This window comes from Rutilus rutilus (genome assembly GCF_951802725.1).
Source record: "Rutilus rutilus genome assembly, chromosome: 1".
NCBI lineage: Eukaryota > Metazoa > Chordata > Actinopteri > Cypriniformes > Leuciscidae > Rutilus > Rutilus rutilus.
The window spans coordinates 3990785-4012288 of record NC_140209.1 but is presented as its reverse complement, the minus strand read 5'-3'; the positions used below and the strand labels follow the sequence as shown (position 1 = coordinate 4012288).

Below are 21504 nucleotides of genomic sequence, written 5' to 3'. Positions count from 1 at the left end.
TGTGTCACGTGAATATGTTAAAGGTTTTTTATAATAGAAAAGCTGTTCAGAATGTGTCACTTGCAGAAGAAATCGTTGCTCCTGTGTCATCTCCTGTGTCATCTCCTGTGTCATCTCCTGTGTCATCTATGTCATCTATGTCATCTCCTGTGTTCACTTGTGCTGCTGTCGAGATTGCTGATCCGGAGGATGGAGTTGTTCTTCGTCATACTCATCAACAATGTGCTCGACTGAAGAATTCTGAGGTATTATCTGATCTTACATCTCATGTATCTGAACAACAAAGATGTGATATTATGCAGTTGATTGATGATTTTCCTGCCTTATTTAACGATGTACCTTCTCGCACTACAGTTTTGGAGCATGACATTAATGTGGGTGATGCTGCTCCGATTAAACAGCATGCGTACCGTGTAAATGCAGCGAAAAGAGATGTGATGCGAAATGAGGTTGAGTATCTAGTAGAGCATGGACTTGCTCAGTTCAGCTGTAGTCCCTGGAGTTCTCCATGCTTGTTGGTGCCGAAGAGCGATGGCACGGCGCGATTTTGTACTGATTACCGAAAAATAAATGCGGTGACTGTGCCCGACTGCTTCCCTTTACCGCGCATGGAAGATTGCGTTGACAATCTCGGTTCAGCCCGTTATGTCAGTAAGTTAGACTTGCTAAAGGGCTACTGGCAAGTTCCTCTTACGAGTCGTGCTTCTGACATTTCTGCGTTTGTTACTCCTGATAGTTTTCTTCAGTACTCAGTAATGGCTTTCGGCATGCGTAACGCTCCGGCCACTTTTCAGCGGCTTGTTAACATCGTGTTGTCCGGAGTACCTAAGTGCAACGCATACTTAGATGACTTAGTAGTTTACTCGACCGATTGGATAGAACACATTTCATCACTGCGAACAGTTTTCGAGCGTTTGGAGAAAGCCTCGTTGACTTTAAATTTAGCCAAATGTGAGTTTGGGCAGGCCACTATTACGTATCTCGGGAAGGAAGTCGGTCAAGGGGAAGTGCGTCCGTTAGAAGCGAAAGTTACGGCTATAGCTGAGTTTCCTGCTCCAACTACTCGACGAGAGCTCCGTCGATTTTTAGGGATGGCTGGCTATTATCGTGGCTTCTGCAGAAATTTTTCGACGGTTGCACATCCATTAACTGCGCTTCTTAGTCCATCCCGAACGTTTCTATGGTCTGAGGATTGTCAACACGCTTTTAATACGATCAAGGATCTTTTGTGTAATGCACCTGTTTTAGCCGCACCGAACTGTGACTCTGCTTTTAAACTTGATGTAGATGCGAGTTCTGTTGGTGCTGGAGCTGTGTTGATTCAGACAGGTGAGGATGGAATTGATCATCCGGTCTGTTATTTTTCTCGGAAGTTCAACAAGCATCAGTTGAATTATTCGACAATCGAGAAGGAGGCATTAGCACTTTTAATGGCACTTCAATATTTTGATGTGTATATCGGATCGAGTAACATTCCGGTCACCGTGTTTACCGACCATAATCCTTTAGTTTTTCTATCACGTATGTATAATCAGAATCAGCGTTTGATGCGCTGGTCTCTGATTGTACAAGGTTACAACTTGATAATTAAGCATAAGAAAGGTGTCGAGAATGTCATAGCCGATGCGCTGTCTAGAGTTGCCCATGGTGGCATTTGAACAACTATGTGTTTGAGATATCCCATATAGTTGATTCTTAAGGGGGGAAGTGTTACGTTCCACGTGTGTTTTGTCTTGTCTTCACTGGTCTGCGCACGCAAAAACAAACAAAACAACGTGATCCACATAATAACAAAACCAGGTGTCGAGAGTGTGTGTGTTTTCATCTGTATGTGTACGTATGCATATGCACTTGTGTTTGCCTGTATGCACAATTTAGACTTGGGCACATTTGCAGGACTAACTGTAAGTTAATTTAAAACTCAACTCAGCAAAATAATTAAAACCAGCTCCAAACAGTACCAACATGGCAAAAAAAAAAAAAAAACGTGTCCTCTAAATAACATTTTGTGTGTGTGTGTGTGTGTGTGTGTGTGTACTCATCTATCTATCTAAGTGGGGACCTTGGTGTCGTTACACACTCACCAACAGGGGACCACCAAGCCAAGTTGGGACATTTTTCAAGTCCCCTGTTGGTGATGCTTTAAAACATGTGCAGCTAAAAAAAGCTCTGGTGAATTTTGTACATTTTTGAGGGACATACTTGAAAAATGTCCTCACATGGCTCGGCGGTCCCCTGTTGGTGAGTGTGTAACGGCACCAAGGTCCCCACTTAGATAGATAGACGAGTACACACACACACACACACACACACACACACACGGTTGGTTCTATAAAAGATACTTATCTCTATTTTAAATAAAATGGTAATTAATAAAATACATAATTTTATATAACACGGAAAATATAAAATAAACATGATTGTAACGGGGTTTAGATGTTACGGGAAGAAGGAGGCGGGAACCGGCGAACATTCAACATATTTTAATGAAAAATAAACAAATACAAAAATGAAAGTAAAAGCCAGCAGCCCCTCACGGACGACTGCTGGCAACACAAACAGAAACAAAACATGAACTAAAAATCAGGCCTGTCCTCTCTCGCTCTTCACTGTCGTCGCTCCTCCTTTATGCTTCCGCTCCTCCGTGAGAGATGCGAGACCGGTGCGTCGTGCTCGCCACAATGATATTAAAATAAAAGCAAAACAATTATTATAATTTTAGCTAAATAAACATATAAATAAAAAATAAAAACACCTTACATTTTCCAAGAGCGAAGTATGTAGTTCCTTATGCAATAGTAGAGAAGAAAGATTAACTGCAAGTTAAAATTAATTGACAGATTTTACTCCATCTGTATCTATTTCATTGTTGAAAATGTTTATGGTCAGCTGCTGTTTTCTTTGCCATTTATTCACATTGGCCCTCATTTATCAAAAGTGCGTACACCAAATTTCCAGCGTACACCTGGCCTACACCCAAAACCACGGTGACTTTGAGATTTATCAATATGGACGTTGGCGTACGGCACGCTCAAATCCTACGCCAGCTCAGGAGGTGGTGTACGCACGTTTTGAGTGCGGGAATGCGCAGAAAAACAATTCCTAACACCACAAAACACACTGACAAACTAAAAGATATGATATATTATGACCCACTGTAAAAAAAACAACAACATAGTAATTATAATCTTCAGTGTTTATTTTTTGTGCAACATGCACTTCAATGTTTAATTTGTGTGATTTTACCAAAGCATTTGATTTGTAGGCATATGTATTCCTTCAGTTGCGAGCCTGTGCGCTTTACCTGACGTTTCAAGCCTTGTTTATACTTTCGCCTGGCTCCGCAGCGCGAGTCTCCGCAGACTGCGCGCGCACCTCCCCAAATTTATACTCCGTTTATACTCGACGCGCTCGCCGTTGTACTATTCTTTGAAACGATGGTTAGGCCAGGGTTAGGCCCGGCAGATGTGCACGGACTGGGTTTAGTAATGAAAGGCTTTCAATGACCAAAAAAATCATTCAGACAAACAAAATAACAAAAATTACATTCTTCTTCTTTTAAATAATAATAATAATAATACAAATAATAATAACGACATTCTTCTTCTAAATAACAATAAACGTCATTAATAATAAAAATCTAGAAATCAATTTTGTTTCTTTCCACTTCCCTGGTTTCGCTTTCTCTTTCTCTAAGAAGTTTCTCTTCTTTGCCGTCTTCCGTGTGTCCATGGCGTAAAATGAGGGCGTGGGGGGAGCGGAGACTTGAATATATAGGGGCGTGTTATTCTAATGACGATCGATTTCAGCCGCGGCATTTATCAAGGGCAGGTATTGCGTACACCTGGATTTCAGAGGTACGCACAGCTTCATAAATCAGGCGATGAGAGGAGTGTAAGCATAATCTTACGCCAATATATACGCCCGTTTATACGCAAGAATGATAAATGAGGGCCATTGTGCTTCATTCTCAAATGTTTGACAAATGTTTTTTAAAGAAGATCAGACAAGCATGAGGAATAAGGAATGAAATGAGGAAATAATGAGGAAAGCACATTCAGAAGGGTTTACTTCTAGCCTGGCTAACGTCTCTTAAAAACCTAAACATAAAAACCTAAAAAAAAAACTCTTTCTCTTTGAGACGTGGTCTGGAAACCATATGTTCATTTTCTCGTATTTGAGGCGTGGTTATGAATGCCCAGAGCCGTTTATTGGGCGCTACGAATGTCTATCAAATGCGCCTGTACGTAGCTCATAGCCAATCGTTTCAATTATACCAGATCACGTATGTAGAGCGACAGATATTCAAAGAAGACGACGATGGGTCAGAGTCCTGCACGGGTCCGATTTTGTAAATCCGCACCCGCCTGTACCCGCAGTGCTTAAAGTCCGCGTGAACCGGAAGTTGCAAACGACTTTTCTCTAGTGTTGTGACGTATTTCCCAGTGAAAAGGAATATTGAACAGAGGGCAGGGTTTTACTCTAGCGCTCCTCCTCTCCATCTCTCGCTCATTACGGACTAACGGTTTGAGGGGAGTGGTTAAGCGTTTACCAAACCAAGCCGTCAAACCTACGTCATCAGGGAAGGTCCAATGCAGAGGGGAGGGGCATTTTCAGATTTTGATTAAAGATTACGAAGCCAAAAATTTTTCATCAAAAATACAGTAAAACTTGTAATATTGTGGAATAGTATTACAATTTAAAATCTTATTTGAATATATTTCAAAATGTAATTTATTCCTGTGTTGTCAAAGCAATAATACAAATTTTATGAAATCCATTTTAACAAGATTACATAACACATTACCTCAGAAAAACTTTGGTTTTATTTTTTCAGTTTGACTCATGCTCCTTAGCCAGTGCACAAAGGAACAAAAAAAGCACAAAGTTTCCTTTCCACTGTCACTTCCGGGGCTTGATCGGGGCTTACTCGGGGCCAACGGCCAGGATTTCTGGCCCGTCGAATACCTTGGGCCAAAGCGGGCCAGCTCGGGCTAGAGGAGTGGTTGCCAACAGAGGAGGAGTTTACCGCTGGGAGACGGCAGCGCCGGATGATTCTGTCAGCATTTAAGACTTAAAAATAAAATAATTTAAATCGCGTTCATGTTTGAATGCCTTCTGTTTGTGATGCAAAAGACTATGCGCGCTAGCCGTTACCATAGTAAACATAGTAAACGCTTAAAGATACGCATAGTAAAAAAAACAACATAGCGAACGCTTGAAGAAATCAGACCAATCTTAAAGGCTATCACAGTCATGTTTTTTATTTTATCTGTCATAGCCTACGTCTCGTCTCTTTAAACCGGACTATCAACAAATAAAGTAGCCTAACTTTTTTTTTCGGGAGCTTCCTCTGTTTCTCTGACTGAAAATATCTGTATGGGAGTCGAGAGAGTGCTAAAGCTCCTCAGGTCGTATGGCATATATTTGTAGAAATTATCATTTTTTCTAAATGTGATGTAAATATGTCCTGCAACTAAGTTACCAGATAAAGAAACAGACGCGACTGAAAAAGTAAGTGTGTCCTCTTTCTTTTGTGAAATAGACCTAACGGTAATTTATTTCTGAGTGACTAATGTGCAATTTTTACATAAATTAATTCATTATGATCAATGTATCACTTTTTATTGTAAACCTGTGGTAAAACATCGATGCTTGGGTTTTAAATATTCAAGTAACGTTAGCTGCTAAACAAAAAAAAAAAAAAAAGCTAGCAAACGGCCGCTTTTATCGTGTTTGTTTTCAACGCTGTTTCCAGTGATTTCTGATTAGTTTTCTGATAAAACTTCCATTTGTTGGTGAAATGATGGGTTAGTGTGACGTTGTCCCAGAGAGGCGTGTTACGGGCGTGTTTTAGTGAAGCGCTGTGGAGCTTCTGGCCCGACAGTGGAAACGCATGCCCGGTGCTATTGGCCCGAGGCTATTAGACCGGCACGGCCCGTTTAAAGCCCTGGCCCGGCCCTGGCCCGACAGTGGAAACGCGGCTATTGACAGAGGAATTCCTCAAGGTTCCTCTCTAGGGCCTTTACTATTTTCATTATTTATCAATGATCTTCCGCGTAGCTGTACTGAATGCAATATCCAACTTTATGCTGACGACATGGTCATTTATTGTTCCAAACCTAATATTTATGACATCAGCACTACATTACAAAATGGTTTTGATTCAGTCCAGCGGTGGCTATTGTCCAACAAGCTTCTACTTAACAAATCAAAATCATATTCAATGCTTTTTCAAAAAAAGCCGAATCCTTCATCTGAAAATTCACTAAAAATTACATTTACGGATCAAACTCCCATAAAACCTACTAGGCAGGTCAAGTATCTTGGCCTTTGGCTTGACTCTGATCTTTCTTTTAGCAGTCATGTACATAATATAACTAATAAGCTCAACTGCTCACTTAGAATCTTATACCAATCAATTAACTGTTTTAATTTTCCTGCCAGAAAAATAATTGCTTCTCAACTTTTATTGCCAATCTTGGATTATGCCGACATTATATACCAAAATACTACAGCCTCCTGCCTTCAGTCTCTCAACACTGTCTACAATAGCCTGTGTAGATTTATCCTCCGCTGCCCCTACAGAACACACCACTGTGAAATGTACCATCAACTGTCCTGGCTGACCCGACCAGATAGAAGGCGTTTTCATTGGTTACAGTTTATTTTTAAATGTATTTATATGGACTATCCTTCCTATTTAAAACAATATCTAATTCCATTTAGCTCATTTTATAACTTGCAACACAATAAGCAAATCTATTATTTTTTTATGTGTTTTCTGTTTCATTTGTGTATGTGTTTTCTGTTTTATTTGACTGCCGCTGTAAGATCAATGTCAATTTCTGTACCTGGACATGAACGAGATGGTTCATCTCAAGGGGTTATTCCTCTTCAATAAAAAATGTCAAATATATAAAAAAAAAAAAACGAAATGAATGCTCTGCCAGTTAACTGGAGATGTTTTATTTATTTGTAGAATTGGTACATTCGTGCCGCGAGATGTTTTAAAAAGTGGTGGGGACATGTCCCACCCGTAAATTACGCCTAAGCTGATAACTAAAGAAAGAGAGAGAAGAAATACTAATAAAACTAATAAATAAAACTCCATAGCAGCATTCATTAGCCAAGAACACTGTTGTCATCCTTTACATACAGAACCCAACATACTACAGCAACAGGTGATGCCCACGCAACACACACACATATGCCCCCTAGTGGTGAACTCAATCTACTACATACACTTTAAATTCACTTTTGCTAGATAAAGGGGATTGAACGTAATGAAATTTATGCAGATGAGAATGAATTTATTGAAAGTGAAAAACAGGATCTCGTGTCTTTATCAGATCTTCTGCTCCAAGCTGTCTATAGAGGGAATGATGGATATATGAACAACTATCCTCCTCCTCCATAAACCAGTGTTTGATCTGTTTCTGACACTTTATGAACCCGGTTCTGTTTTCAGAGGTCCAAATAATGCCCATATTACAGAAATATACAATTCAGTAACACAAATCATGCAGTTAGGTAACATGTATCAATTGACAGAAGAAACAATGAGCTCATTAAAGCAGTTATTACAAGTTGTGATCATAATGATCACATGCCGAAGTTAGAAACTTTGAGTGATGTTTAGGGGCGTTGGAGGGTTAGAATCGTACTTACGGGGGTGGAAATCAAACCGCAAACTTTTTTACCCGCGGCAACAGCTTAAAAGTAGCCCAAGACTGCGGAAAAACCTTGAACTTGGCAACACTGACGGTAGGCTCGGGAAAGCCTTCGGCTGCGTTTACACTTGGCATTAACATGCAATCACCGTTCCTTTAAAGCCAATCAGGACACGGTGCGTTTACACCTGTCCTCATCAAGTGGCTTCTGTATCTGGATAACAGATCGGATCTCGCAAAAAAAAAATCCGCTGATCAGATAACATTCCCATCATAAGAGCGTTTACACTTGTCTTTTCAATGTGTGTGTGAACAACATCCGGACACAGGTCGCATGCTAATGCCAAGGGTAAACAGAGCCTTCGTTGCGCTGCTGTGACACAGTCGGCCTTCAGATGCAGCCCCTGAATCGGGACACAGCTTGTGAGTGGGGGACTTTAATGCTCAGTGCTGGTGATCATCTCCATGCTGGACTCCCAGGTGTAGTATAAATGAAGGCGCCATCTGGTGGCCCAGTATTGACTCTCAAATGGAAGAGAAATCTAAGACCTGCTTGTCATGCCAGCAAAATCAAAAATCTCCCTGCCTCTCACCTTCGCCGGCCCATCTGAGGAGCGGATGTTCCTGGTGGTTGTCGATGCTCACTCAAAAGGGCCAGAAGTCCACGTGACAGACTCCACAACATCATCTAAGACCATTCAAGTACTGAGAGGCTTATTCAGTCGTTATGGCAAACCTGAAACTCCACCACACACAGACACAGCACAACAAGAGAAACTCCAGCTATGCTGTTTTTACATCGCAGATTGCGAACACGCCTGGACTTACTGAAACCGAGTGTGGCTGATGCTGTTGATCAGGCACAAAAGGCCCAGTGTTCTCACCGGTCGGGTCACTCCAAACACAGAGAGTTTGATATTGTGCTGGTCCGGGATTATCGGCGCAGAAAGGAAAACTGGAAAACTGCTGCTCTTTCCTCTCAGACCGGACCAGTGTCCTATACTGTAGAGTAGGGGTGACCCCGAATAGTTGAAGATTCGATGCTTAAATCTTTAACAATGTCTGGGATAAGAAAATCCAAAGTGTGGATGTACACCATCAGAAAGGATACTCTCCAAGGCTGGATTTAGCATCAGGAAAACCATGATCGCACTTCTGCTGGCCAAAGTTAACATGTTTCACGCATAGACTGGGTTTCACGTTAGAATGTATTTTATCCGCGCGCACAATTTGAAAAGACTCCAACGGACACAGAGTGAAAGACTGGATTTGTTCTCGCGATCAGGTAGAGTACAAGTGATTTCAAAACTTTTCAGCCGGTTCTAATTAGATTTTTGGATGCTGTGAACATTTTTAGCTAAAAAGACTGCCTCCAGGTTAGCATTTATTGTTGTTTCTGCAGTTAAAAAGACAAAATTGAAAATTCTGGCTACTGTCGTTATTTTAATAATTTCTTTATTTTTAATTTATTTATTAATCTGTCAGGGTTATCTAATCTAACTATATGTGGCTTGTGTTTTGAATATATGTTCCCCTGCACTTTAGGCATTTTGCACACATTTGCTCATCTTGTGACTTGATTCTGATTTATTTCGTTTTGTATTTTTATTTATTAGAAAGGTATATTCTGTTCTAATTTAATTTAGTAAATTGTTTATTTTTTCGGTGCATTGATGTTGTGCTGTACTTAGAGCCTGCTCGCACAGGTAATTTAGCCGATTTAATTTGATTTGCATGTGAAATATAAATCTTGTCTGCAGTGTGGCCTTTCTGGAGTTATTTATGTTATTTCTTAGTTTTATTGATCCAAAATGGTTTTATACATTTTCTTCTATATCTTTGTGTGATTTTCTGTACATCGCGGCTTTGAAATGTTAAAGAGACTCATCCTTCTTCTTCCTCTAAACACGGCGAGTGGAGTTAAGACCAAAAAGCTCTATTTTTGTCTCATCAGACCACATGACCTTCTCCCATTCCTCCTCAGGATCATCCAGATGGTCATTTGCAAACTTCAGAAGGGCCTGGACATGCGCTGGCTTGAGCAGCGGGACCTTGCGTGCGCTGCAGGATTTTAATCCATGACGGCGTAGTGTGTTACTAATGGTTTTCTTTGAGACTGTGGTCCCAGCTCTCTTCAGGTCATTGACCAGGTCCTGCCGTGTAGTTCTGGGCTGATCCCTCACCTTCCTCATGATCATTGATGCCCCACGAGGTGAGATCTTGCATGGTGCCCCAGACCGAGGGAGATTGACCGTCATCTTGAACTTCTTCCATTTTCTAATAATTGCGCCAACAGTTGTTGCCTTCTCACCAAGCTGCTTGCCTATTGTCCTGTAGCCCATCCCAGCCTTGTGCAGGTCTACAGTTTTATCCCTGATGTCCTTACACAGCTCTCTGGTCTTGGCCATTGTGGAGAGATTGGAGTCTGTTTGATTGAGTGTGTGGACAGGTGTCTTTTATACAGGTAACGAGTTCAAACAGGTGCAGTTAATACAGGTAATGAGTGGAGAACAGGAGGGCTTCTTAAAGAAAAACTAACAGGTTTGTGAGAGCCGGAATTCTTACTGGTTGGTAAGTGATCAAATACTTATGTCATGCAATAAAATGCAAATTAATTATTTAAAAATCATACAATGTGATTATCTGGATTTTTGTTTAAGATTCCGTCTCTCACAGTTGAAGTGTACCTATGATAAAAATTACAGATCTCTACATGCATTGAAAGTAGGAAAACCTGCAAAATCGGCAGTGTATCAAATACTTGTTCTCCCCACTGTACATACATACATAGACCTATATATGATCCGAAGTAGCCTAACTAGCTACTTGAGTAGTTTTTTTTTTCATTGCATACTTTTTACTCTTACTCAAGTAACTATTAAGATTATTACTTTTACTTGAGTAAATATTTCTAAAAGTACTTGAACTTTTACTTGAGTACAGTTTTCGGATACTCTACCCAGCTCTGCGCAGAGTGTGACGTCATATCACTAGGGCTGTCAATTTTAGTCGTTTAGTCGACTAATCGGTCAATGCCGTCTTGGTCGACTGACATTCTCATTGGTCGACCAGTTGCATTTTTTTTTTTTTTACCAATAATTTGTTTTTTTCATTGATTTACTCCTTGATATTTATTTCTTTATACTCAGCTATATATTACTGTATTCTAAATATAATTAGCCTATGTTTTATCCCCAACTTTAAATGCTTTAATTTAGGCTATTTTGTAACAGCACCACAATTTAGCGCATGACGTAGAACACTCATTGGGAACCGCACCTGTTGCTGGCTGCACTGCTTCGCGCGCTCAGTAAGAAATATAGATTGTGCTGTTTTTGTTAATTTAGAACGCTAACTTAACTTGTTTTGGCTTTAGTCGACAAAATGTCCAAAAAATCTAAATCTTTTGTCTGGCTGCATTTTACAAAAAAAGACGAGAAGACTGTGGAGTGCAAGCTTTGTGGCCTAAAGCTAACTTACCACAGCTCAACGACCAATATGACCTATCACATAAAAACGGTAAGCGAGATATACGTGTCAGCTTTCTATGTCGAATGTCTAAAAGTTTATATATATTAATAAAAACAATAATAATAAAAAAGTTTATATATTTTATTGGTTATGTACTAGGTGCACCCCCAGGCCATGCCACAGGCATCAGGAAGCACCCAGACGCAACTGGAGTTTGTCCATCCTCTGTCAGCGAAGAGAAAGGAGGACATCACTAAGGGCATTGTGCATTACATCGCCCAAGATATGAGGCCAGTCAACACGGTGGAAGGAGAGGGCTTTAAGAACATGTTTAAAATCGTCGAGCCAAGATATACTGTGCCAGCAAGGGAGACTGTCATGCGTGCGCTACGTTCGCGGTTTGATGGCCTTAAAGGGATACTCCACTTTTTTCGGAAATATGCTCATTTTACAACTCCCCCAGAGTTAAACAGATGAGTTTTACCGTTTTAGAATCCATTCAGCCGAACTCCGGGTCTGACGGTACCACTTTTAGCATAGCTTAGCACAGATCATTGATTCTGATGAGTCCAGTAGCATTTCTTTCAAAATGACCAAAGAGTTTCAATATTTTTCCTATTTAAAACTTGACTCTTCTGTAGTTAAACCGTGTACTAAGATCGACGGAAAATGAAAAGTTGCAATTTTCTAAGCCTATATGGCTAGGAACTATACTCTCATTCCGGCGTAATAATCAAGGAACTGTGCGGCTGTACCATGGGTGCAGCAGGCGTAGTGATATGACGCAGCGCCTAAAAATAGTCCCCAGCTCGGTAACTTCTTCCAACGTGACCGGGACTAAGTTTGTCTAACCTATTAGACCTATTTTCAGGCAATGACAAATGCGGAACAATTAGTTCATGCGTTCATGACCTCAAGGCTAGATTATTGTAATGCTCTACTGGGTGGTTGCCCTGCACGCATAATAAACAAACTACAGCTGGTCCAAAATGCAGCAGCTCGAGTTCTTACCAGAACCAGGAAGTATGACCATATTAGCCCGGTTCTGTCAACACTGCACTGGCTCCTTATTAAACATCGCATCAATTATAAAATATTGCTGATTACTTACAAAGCACTAAATGGTTTAGCTCCGCAGTACTTGAGCGAGCTCTTAACGCATTATAGTCCTTCACGTCTATTGCGATCTCAAAATTCCGGCCAGTTAATGATACCTAGAATATCAAAATCGACTGCTGGTGGTAGATCCTTTTCCTATTTAGCACCAAAACTCTGGAACAGTCTTCATAACATTGTCCGGGAAGCAGACAGTCAGTTCAAAGCTAGGCTAAAAACACATATCTTTGACCTAGCATTCACATAACACATTATAGACTTCTATAATTCAATGTTAGGCTGCATAGATTAGGTCAGCCGGAACCGGGAACACTTCCCATAAATCCTGATGTACTCGTTACATCATGAGACTTTGGATAAAAAAGGAGAACTAAAACAAGAATCAATATCAGCGCAGTGTTTTCGAGATGCCGAAAGCTCCACGTCCGAGACTTCGACCGCTTCTACACGTACTTTATTAAACAGGTGAGCACATTTACATAAAACGAATCAATGTTATATAGTTCAACAATGATAAAATGTTAGAATATGATCTGTATGTTATTCTAATGTTGATCTAGCTTACTGCTAGTCTCATACAGACAAACTAACACATAAATCAACACATTCAAATGCAGTTTAGTGTGATAGTGTAATGTTAGACCAAGTGAAACAGCGCTGCGTTACCTCACAAGTTTAATTTGTCTAATAAACTGACCTGTGAGTAGTAATTCTGCACTTGTGTAGTTCAGTAGAATGAAATGTCCATATTCCTTTTATATCCGCGGGACTCGCGTCGCGTGTGGAGCTGATAGCTGTCTCTTAGCAATCCCGAACTGCTTCATATCACAGTCATGATAAAAGCATCGATGTATTCAGTCATCCTTAAACATTATTAGATCGGCCGGCTTGACGTTGACGACAAGATCCATAATTCTTAGCAAACGTTGCGTCATCAAACTACACCTTTGTTATTGTAAGAGGTTAGCGACCTCCAGCGGCGAAAAAAATTACATACTGTACGTTTAAAAGACATCAATCAATCAATAAAGTGACAACAATCTCTCTGCTGTGGATCCTCTCATGTGATCTCAGATGTCCTGACTGACTGAATCTCTTGTCACAGTGTGAACACTTGTAAGGTTTTTCTCCAGTGTGGATCCTCTCATGTGTTTTCAGATGTGTTGATCGATTGAATCTCTTGTCACAGTGTGAACACTTGTAAGGTTTTTCTCCAGTGTGGATCCTCTCATGTGATCTCAGAGATGATGACACACTGAATCTCTTGTCACAGTGTGAACACTTGTAAGGTTTTTCTCCAGTGTGAATTCTCTGGTGCTGTTTTAAACCGTCCGCTGTAGTAAAAGTCTTCTCACACTCAAAGCACATGTACTCTCTCACTCCAGTGTGAGTTTTCTCATGTTTATGTAAATTAGACAGCTGTGAAAAACTCTTTCCACACACAGAACATGAATGCGGCTTCTCCTTCGTATGAACTATCAGGTGTCTCTTCAGGTCTGATGACCCAAGAAATGTTTTGCCGCACTGATCACATGAGAACGACTTCACTCCGGTGTGGATCATCATGTGAACATTAAGGGTTGATGATCGACTGAAACTCTTTCCACACTGATCACATGTGAACGGCTTCTCTCCGGTGTGAACTCTTCTATGCGCATCAAGATAAGGTTTGTGTGTGAAACTCTTCCCGCATTGATCACATGTGAACGGCTTCTCTCCAGTGTGAACTCTCATGTGAAGCTCAAGACCATCTTTGCGTGTGAGACTCTTTCCACACTGAGTGCAGGTGAAAGATTTCTTGGCTCTTCTTTTCTTTAAAAATGTATTTTTAGTCTTTGAGCGACTCAGAGTTTTTCCTCCAGGTTTGACATGATGTTTCTCCTCCACTTCACTCAGTTCTTCACTCTCCTCCTCCACTTCACTCAGTTCTTCACTCTCCTCCTCCACTTCACTCAGTTCTTCTCTCTCCTCCTCCACTTCACTCAGTTCTTCACTCTCCTCCTCCACTTCACTCAGTTCTTCACTCTCCTCCTTCACTACACTCAGTTCTTCACTCTCCTCCTCCACTTCCATCCGGTCTGAAATCAAAGAGAAAATTATTAATTACATTTTTAGTACATCAAAATAATTCAAAGAGAGAAATATAACGTGAAAGGACATGAAAGTGAGCCCTGATGTAATAGTAGAAAGTAGACAACTGCTATAAAATATTATGATAATTTGATGCCTTTTTATAATTGGTTATATGTTCTTGAAACTTTCCATGAATGAGGAAAATGTATCTTCCAATTATTATTTTTAAAACATTATAGGCACGAATACCTTGTTTCTTTAGCAAGAACTATTGAATATATTTGATCAATGACACAATTATCTAACATGATATTAACATTAAAATATACAATACTGTCATATTTTGACACCAACTTTGAGATTGATATTTATTTGACTAAAACGAATTATTAATGGCCGGTCACATTAGACTAGCCGTGACTTGCTCTGATTTGTAAGTCCTAGTTGGAGTACTGGTGAGGCCGAAGCCATGAGACCCAGCATCTTCTGGAATCTCTTGAGGGGAACACGGGCGCCCGCCCTGAAAGACGTCGCCAGGCACCGAATAAAAAGCGCGTGCGCTTCGGTAAGGCGCGCTCTCATGTGTACCGAGTCTATTTCTATACCCAGGAAGTAGATGTTCCGGCTGTGAGATAGTGTGCTTTTGGAGAAATTGATACTGAGGCCCAGGCATTCTAAGTGGTTGAGGAGCCAGCTCTGTGAGTTATTAATAGCTCCTCCGATTGGGCTATGATGAGCCAATCGTCGAGGTAGTTTAACACTCCCACTGTCTCAAGGGGAAGAGTGCCGCGTCCATACACTTCGTGAAGGTACGGGCCGCTAGAGACAGGCCGAATGGTAGTACTGTGTAGTGATAAGCCTGCCCTTTGAATGCATCCTCAGGAATGGTCTGTGATGGGGCACTATCTGGATGTGAAAATAGGCGTCTTTCAGATACACTGAGAAAAACCAATCTCCCGGGCCAATATACACGAGAATTTGTTTGGTTGACAACATCCTAAACGGACGTGTCATAAGCGCTTTGTTCAAGTGTGTGAGATCTAGAATGGGTCTGAGACCGCCATCCTTTTTGGGGACGAGAAAGTAGCGACTGTAAAAGCCTGACTCGCTCTGTGATATAGGATCTGTTTCGACAGCTCTCTTTTCCAACAGTTTTGACACTTCGGTATGGAGAACGTGGGCCACGCCCTCTTCGACCATTGTCTTGACCTTGGCTCGAAAGCGCGGAGGTCTTCGAGCAAACTGGAGCGAATAACCTCGTTTTATTATGTTCAACACCCATTTCGATATTTCGGGGATAGCCTCCCAGGCTTCGGCCCTCATAGCTAGGGGTTGGATGAAAACAGGACCTGGTGGCTGTGAGATAGGAGCCTAATAGCCTGGGGACTATTTTCAGGTGCTGCGTCATATCATTACGCCTGCTGGACCCATGGTATGGCAGCAAAGTTTCTTGATTATTACGCAGGAATGAGAGTATAGATCCTAGCCATATAAGCTTAGAAAATTGGCATTTTATATTTTCTGTCGCTCTTAGTACACGATGTAACTACAGAAGAGTCAAGTTTTAAATAGGAAAAATATCGAAACTCTGTGGTAATTTTTTTGAGAGATGCTAATGGTCTTGTCCGATTCAATGATCTATGCTAAGCTATGGTAAAAGTGGTACCGCCGGACCCGGAGATCGGCTGAATGGATTCGAAAACGGTAATACTCAACTGTTTAACTCTGGGGGAGTTGTAAAATGAGCCTATTTCCAAAAAAAGTGGAGTATCCCTTTAAACCATTTCTCTGTAAAAATGAAGGAGGATATGCCTCCTTCATATCCGTCAAGTTCAACCACAGGTGCCGTTTGAGCACCGTTAGGTTGGCCATGCTCCACCCGATGGCCTGGGCTGTAGACTTCGTAGCCCGCAGGGCCAGGTCAGTGGCGCTACGCTGGTCTTTGAAAGCCTCTGATTCTTAGTCTTCCATCCCGCGGCGGTAGGTGGGCAAAGATGGGCGGATGGGTCGCCTCATAGCCTTTATCTTTAGCGCCGTCAACATTGGAGAGGACTGAAGAGAAAGAAGGCTTGATGCGAGCCACGACGGGGAAGAAGGGGGCGGGTCTCTGCTGAGGGGTCTGTCGGCGCCCTTGCAGGAACCACTCGTCGAGCCTGCATCGTGAGGGTTGCTCGGGTGGAGACCAGGAGCTTATCCCGCTGAAAGGAGTTTCGACGGCGGCGAGTGCTTCTATTCCGGAGGTCAGCGAAGTGGAGAAGTCGCTGAAGGAGTAAAAATCTGGAGCACCTAGGCGAGGCACAGCAATATATAGCCTCTGACCACGCCCATACTGGCAGGCTCTGACGCAACAGGGCGCCCTGGCGTCAAAGCCACCTCGCCATAGGTTTGTGCAGTTGCCGCAGCACAGCGAGCACAACTGAGCACAAGAGCGGTCATTGGCTGTGCTGCTGCAACTGCACAAACCTATGGCGAGGTGGCTTTGACGTGAGAACCAATCAGGATGCCTGGCGCCCTGACGTGTCAGAGCCCGCCACTATGTGCGTTTTAAAAAGTTTGCTTCAATATTACCTCTCGAAAGGGAACTATGAATTGTGACAGAAATAGTCAAAGGCTTATAAGTACTACACATCTTCTTTCAGCACTTCAAAACTATAATATCATGTGTTATTTTTAATGTGATAACATATTTTTTGGTCATCCTTCAAAGATTCCCCTAAAACTAAAAATTAAGATGTAGGAAAATTCTTATTTAAACACTAAATTACCACTGTAAACAGTAGGATGATTATTGGCTATTTTCATATCAATTTTTTCACTCGTTTTACTTTTTAATGAATATTAAGACATCATGAATGATAATAATTAAAGTTAATGTCATCTACACCCTAAATTAAGCTTAGTGCTTTATTGTCAGCCCCAGTGCCACCAGATACTCTCTGCACCCGGATGATAGTCTGGAGCCTGTGGACTTAAAATAAAACTGCACATTGTAATATCTTTATGTTAAGTCTATTTATTATTAAAGAATTTGTCAGTTTGTCCGCTTGTCCGGGACAAGTGGATTTTTTGAAGGAACAAGTAATTTACGAAAATAGTTCCAGACAAAGATCACAGCAGAGCCGTATCGCATCTCACAGCAACACTTAACTGTGTTTCATTACTGAATAATTCAGCGTTTTGAACGAATTGGCCGAGTCAAAGATTCAATGACCCATTCATAAACACTCAATGACTCACTCATTAAAACGGTCTCCTGCCGCCTCCTACTGGCGGTTTACTTTCATGTTTAAAAGTAGCATTCTTTCCAACATTTCTTATTTGTATATTCAAAAATATTTAAATATATAGTATATTATTATAGTATCTTATTAGGCTATTCTAATTTAATCTATTGATCAAATTTAATTTTAAACTAAAGATGAAGCATACATACTATGGAAGTCAATGGGGCCCAAAAACTGTCTGTTTACTGACATTCTTCTAAATATCTTCCTTTCTGTTCAGCATAAGAAAGAAATTCATACAGCTTTGAAACAACATGAGGGTGAGTATATGATGACAGAATTTTCATTTTAAAAGTGAACTTCTCCTTTAATAAGATTGCGGGGGGGTGCCCTTTAAAGGTGCAGATGAGACAATATGCTTGTTAAAAAATATATCAGAACTGATTGAACACAGATGAGAATTTTCTTCAGAATAAATTATATTTACAGCACACAGACAAAAAAAATTCTGGACAAGCAACTTTTTTACTCGGACAAGAGAATGAGCCAAAGGACAAGCACATGAAAAGGCTTAATGTCGAGCTCTGCCATGTCATAGTTGAACTGTTTATCTAAATGTGGTGAAGTGCTTGAATGTTTCTAACATGAATGTTCTTCAGCATCATGAATGAATGAGGAATAAACACCAACCTCTTTGTTCTTCAGGATCTTCAGTGTGTTTCATTCTGCAGGGTTCTGGATCACTCATGTTCTCACTGTCCTCTTTAATAAACTCAGTCTTTGCAGATTTCAGCTCTTCCTGATGCTTTGATGATCATCTTCACTTGTAGCTGATGGGAGTTTACAGCATTTATTGGGGAATTACTGTGGGCGGAGCTTCACTGATGATGTGACTGCAGTGGGAGGAGCTTCTCTGATGATGTGATTGCTGTGGGAGGAGCTGATCTGCCAAAATAAAAAATATCAAAATTTTTTCAAATATATATATATATTTTTTATAATACATGACACTTCTAAGCATTTATGTCTGTCTATCTAGGCCTATTCATTAGACATCCATCTATTTGTATTGCTAATCCTAACATTATTCTGCTTCTTCATTAAAATACAGGTATCTAGAAATATAGAAAATAATATAAATCATTTAAATTCTTCCAAATATAAATAATGGTAAGAAAAACAGTTAAAATCATAAACACAGAAATAAACATACATATAGTAACAAATCCCCTCAGTCTGCTGACACCAATGAAACGAGTTTTAAGTGACAATTTACAGGAGATCTGAAGACATCAGCATAATAAATGAGGAGAAAACAGGAACTATTGTCATGAAATAAAGAGTGTTTTCAGCAGATGTGTTAATATTGATGAGCCTCAGACTATCAACACTCATTCATCAAGCCATTCAGGATCATCAGCAGATCATCTCACTTTATTCTGAGTGTTTGCTGTTAGAAACACATTAATTGAGTCAGGATACGTGATAAAAGCCTGTAAACTGTAATTTCTCACATGGATATGACATGGATAAAACATCAATAACACAAAAACAATCACTATGACACTCATCTTCATCAACCACTACAGAGAAATAATTACAGCAGCATAATATGTCCACATTAAATATAGTTTGATTTTATGACATTAATCAAGTACTTAGATCATTAAAATATTATGCACTGAAACTAACAATGATCATAAAACATTTAAAAATAAAGAGCATCACAAAGCAATATTGTTTAAGAGTAAAACGCTATTCATTTATTAACATTTAAGAGTTGATTTAATGTCTCCCGTGGCTCATTATAGGCTCAACGTAAAGTAAGAGATCGATTCACATAATTCCCCTCACAGATCTCACACTTTAACTCTTTAATTCAGTAACAGTTCTCACTCCAAACATCGAGTCAATCACACAAACGAACACAACATCGCTCAGGTCTGAATGAACTCAACATATTCTCCTCATGCTCGCTGCTGCTGCACTAAATGTTTATTTCAGAAGGAAGACGCCAGAAAAGACGCACAAGTATCGCTGTGATCGATGAAAACAATACAGAAATGAGCCTGTCGCTTAATCAAACTGTATAAAGTGTGTGTGATGGTTGTGTAAATATGAGAAATACCGTGAACTGCTCTCCTCACCTCAGAAGACTCGACGGTGCGTCCCAAATCGCATACTATCCGCCCTAAACAGTCTTAGAAAACAGAATTAGTACATCCCAAATCGTAGTATGCTGGTTCCAAAGATACGGCTAATATTGCCACAAACCATCGCGCGTTGGCCGAGGATTCGGTTAGAACTACAAACACGAGTGAAAAAGTGCTAAAAACTACAAACATGGAGGATGCGCGAGTCTGGCGATTAATTATCAGTATCAAACCTGACAAATGTATTTATTCAGTGTTGTCTATTATATTGCATCTGCAGCAGCATTGTGAACCTTTGTAAAGATACGTTTAGCCATTAACTTTTAAATGAAAATGTTCATAAACAATGGTAATAAACTCAAGATACATTTTCCTCCCTCAGTACTGGGTCATTGTTTATTCAAATGCTAATTGCTAATGAGGCAGGAATGAGGCACATTGAATCCTAATTCTAACATGGAGACAGTAATAATTTGAGTTTATTTTGTAGAAACTGTGTTGAATTGTTCTGACTTCATGAAGCCTCATGGTGTAAATGAAACATCAAACTGACTAGCCCATACAGAAATGTAATGTCAATATATGTAAATTACATATATAATGTAAGTGCCCATGTATGTCTGCTGCCTATATGAGAATATGCACAATTCATATATGTAAAACACATAGACATATATGAAACATATATTTCAAAATATAGCAAAAATGGCAATTTTCATGTAAGTGCCATATATTTTCCCGTATGCACATAAATGTGAAATATATGTAAGACGCATATATGTATACATATTGTTCTATAGAACAAGAACACTAGCAAAGGACAAAGAAAAAACACTCATTGCCCTTAAACTTTAATAATAATAATAATAATAATAATAATTTGTTACATTTATATAGCACTTTTCTGGGTACTCAAAGCGCTTTACATGAAAGGGGGAATCTCCTCAACCACCACCAATGTGCAGCTGCACCTGGATGTTGCGACGGCAGCCATTTTGTGCCAGAACGCCCACACACACACACACACACACACACACACACACACACTCACACGTGATGCAAGAGTAGTTTGATTTCTAACATTATTCTCTCAACAGACATTTACATCGATAGTCTGGCGTTATAATTTATTTGCTTTTGGTGTACTGTGGAGTGGGTAAAACTGTTTTTAATGGCAGGCTAGCAGTTACCGTTGACTCATGCTAGCCTAGCACCGGCGAACTAAGCAACTGGAAGGACTGGATGAACATTTTTGAAAACTGTCTCCACTGATAAATAACACCCAGGCTAACTTGGAAATGAGGTCCGATGTCCAAAATCCTGAACCACTCCTTTAAGAATGTTACTTTAAAAGAAGGTTGTTCTTTACTCAAATTAGTTCCTTGCTTCTTTTTTAAACTGGCATTGTAGACAATGAATATTGTTGCCTCTATTGTAAGTTGTTGTGAATAAAAGCATCGGCTAAATGTACGTTTATTTAGATTCATAACATTTCTGTAGATAAGCAGCAAACACATCATATAAATCAATAGCCTATTGTAAACAGGACTTAACGCGGACACAAAGAGTTTTATTACTTTTAAACCAGGAACACCAGCAACCTTCAGTTGTCATTGTTGTGTCTCTATATGAATAAAGGGATGTGTCATAAAGAATGACGACACACAGCGATAATCAACTTCTCCTCCATGTTGCCGCTGATCAAGATATCACGGGTGAGAGTGCATTGTTTACACATTCATATGTGCATTAATTAGCTAATGATTGCTTTGAAGAAATTATCAATAAAGCATG

At 40.2% G+C, this 21504-nt stretch overlaps 1 protein-coding gene across 1 annotated transcript in view; it reads right to left on the bottom strand.

Annotated features, from left to right (window-relative positions):
* Positions 1–19808, bottom strand: part of LOC311302087 (uncharacterized protein) — a 39103-nt gene extending 19295 nt beyond the window's left edge. The window contains exons 1-2 of the mRNA XM_084427676.1: positions 19705–19808; positions 18248–18502 (exon numbers count right to left, since the gene is read on the bottom strand). Coding sequence (XP_084283802.1) covers positions 18248–18305 — 58 coding nt within the window. The 5' untranslated portion in view covers positions 18306–18502; positions 19705–19808. The remainder of the gene's footprint in view (positions 1–18247; positions 18503–19704) is intronic.
* Positions 19809–21504: the final 1696 nt, after the last annotated feature.